At 49.1% G+C, this 220-nt stretch overlaps 1 protein-coding gene across 1 annotated transcript in view; it reads left to right on the forward strand.

Moving 5' to 3' along the window:
- PHALS_02004 (glycine-trna ligase) overlaps positions 1–159 on the forward strand; it is a gene marked incomplete at both ends in the record, with an annotated part of 1,927 nt that extends 1,768 nt beyond the window's left edge. Inside the window, one exon of the mRNA XM_024716499.1 lies at positions 66–159. Coding sequence (XP_024582092.1) covers positions 66–159 — 94 coding nt within the window. The remainder of the gene's footprint in view (positions 1–65) is intronic.
- Between the last annotated feature and the right edge of the window lie 61 nt (positions 160–220).

Below are 220 nucleotides of genomic sequence, written 5' to 3' on the forward strand. Positions count from 1 at the left end.
GGACTAACCACAGATGTGACGCATGTTATTGATGAGGTACCAGATGCTAAATTGTCATCTTGCAGGGCTCGAGCCGACAACCATGATGACCATGGTCAGCTGGTGTCTTGTCCAGCTGAGCCACATGGCAAATCCTATACTTTGATGGAGCGATTTTAAGAGAATACAATTGTGCCATGGACGCCACCACGTTCAATCTTACCGGTCCCGACGCAGCTGT

Source organism: Plasmopara halstedii (genome assembly GCF_900000015.1).
Source record: "Plasmopara halstedii genome assembly, contig: Scaffold_1651, whole genome shotgun sequence".
Taxonomy (NCBI): domain Eukaryota; phylum Oomycota; class Peronosporomycetes; order Peronosporales; family Peronosporaceae; genus Plasmopara; species Plasmopara halstedii.